The 1,691-nt window shown below is 39.3% G+C and overlaps 1 protein-coding gene across 1 annotated transcript in view; it reads right to left on the reverse strand.

The window, feature by feature from the left end:
* Positions 1–1,691, reverse strand: part of LOC101859340 — a gene marked incomplete at its 3' end in the record, with an annotated part of 12,750 nt that overhangs the window by 4,453 nt on the left and 6,606 nt on the right. Inside the window, 1 exon segment of the mRNA XM_013084537.2 lies at positions 1,410–1,520. Coding sequence (XP_012939991.1) covers positions 1,410–1,520 — 111 coding nt within the window.

The raw sequence follows: 1,691 nt of genomic DNA on the forward strand, positions 1-1,691 counted from the left end.
TGCGTGCGTGCGTGCGTGTGTGTGTGTGTGTGTGTGTGTGTGTGTGTGTGTGTGTGTAATTGTGAGTATATGTTCCTGTATATGCGCGTGTATGCGTTCGTATATGAGCGTGGATAATATGTGTATGTACGTGAATGTATGAGTACATATGTCTGTGTATATATGCGGTCATATGTTTATATGCGTACATGGATGCAGACATGTGTATGTGCGTACATGTACTCATGTAAGCAGTAGTGTGTAAATGAATGATTGATATATAGATTGATTGATTGATTGATTTATTGATTGATTGATTGATTGATTGAAAGATTGAGTAAGTGTTTTATGGCACTTTCGAGTCATGTAAGTGCGAAGAAGTTTCATCGCCGCAGATCTATTACTACGTTAATTTGGTTTATTTTCATCAAACTCAAAAGATTAAGAAAGTGAGAATTGTCAAGTTTAGAAGAAGTTTGAAAGTGGATGTGAAGGATGAGAACGGCAATGTACCTTTTCATGTCACCTATGAAGAAGACTTCATTCCTATCCCTTTGACTAAACAAACTTTGAGTGATGTATCCCCAGCTGTTAACAATGTTGAATCAACAAACCATGAGATAGAAAATTATCAAGATGAATCTGTGGCTAGATCTAGTAATAGTCAGTCAGATATTGTTTCAGACACTGGTAACAGTCAAGATGGTAAGAATAGGCCAAAAAGATCAATCACTAAGCCTAAACATTTGAATGACTATTATGTTGATGATGAGATTGATCATTATTTGAATGTCACAACAACTCATTATTGCTATGCAATTCATGATGTACCAAAATCATACAAAGAAGCTATTTCCTGTGTTGCAGCCGACAAATGGCAAAATGCAATGCAAGGGGAAATGCGTACTCTGGAAGAGAAGGATACTTTTCAATTGACTCCTTTACCTCCAGGCAGGGAAGCAGTTGGGGGGGGGTTATTATCAAAGAAGGCCAATCAAATGAAGCCCAATATAAAGCTAGATTTGTGGCTAAGAGTTATTCCCAGATACCTGATATAGATTATACAGAAACATTCTCACCCACAGCTCGCATGACCTCGATACGTACTTTATTGCAATTGTCAGTGTGTAATGATATGAACATACATCAGATGGACGTTTGTTTTGGTTTGTCCCAGGTGTGTCAGCATCGTCGCCCATAAGTGTTTCTTAGCTTTAGTAAATGTTTTACGACACTTGGAACACAATAAGGTCATTTTAGTGCCGAAGATTAGAGGTGTAACAAGATAGTAATAGATGTATGATTGGAAAGAAGGAGCAAGCCACACCAGAGCACCCGCCAACCACCCACTTGTATGTGAATAAAGTACTATTTTGTGTGTTTGAGTAGGTGTTTCACGCACTATCGATTCAGTTTCTGTCATAACTTACCAAGGAAGCATCAGCGGCCACAGAGCATGTCGTCCTGTCGGTAGGGGTTCTGGAGCAAGAGGAGCCGTAGAAAGTTACGTCGGTCACGGTGAACAGGAGGCCGTTCACCACCTGCCGAGACGCGAGACATGTTTGAACATCGTTGTTTGTACAATAATATAGACACACTATCGGAGCCATCTAAACCTTTACCCATAAAATATGATATTTAGACATGATTAATTACCTTTATTATGCAAACATACACACACACACACGCACACACACACACACACACACACA

This window comes from Aplysia californica, unplaced genomic scaffold (assembly GCF_000002075.1).
Source record: "Aplysia californica isolate F4 #8 unplaced genomic scaffold, AplCal3.0 scaffold00300, whole genome shotgun sequence".
Lineage (NCBI taxonomy): Eukaryota > Metazoa > Mollusca > Gastropoda > Aplysiida > Aplysiidae > Aplysia > Aplysia californica.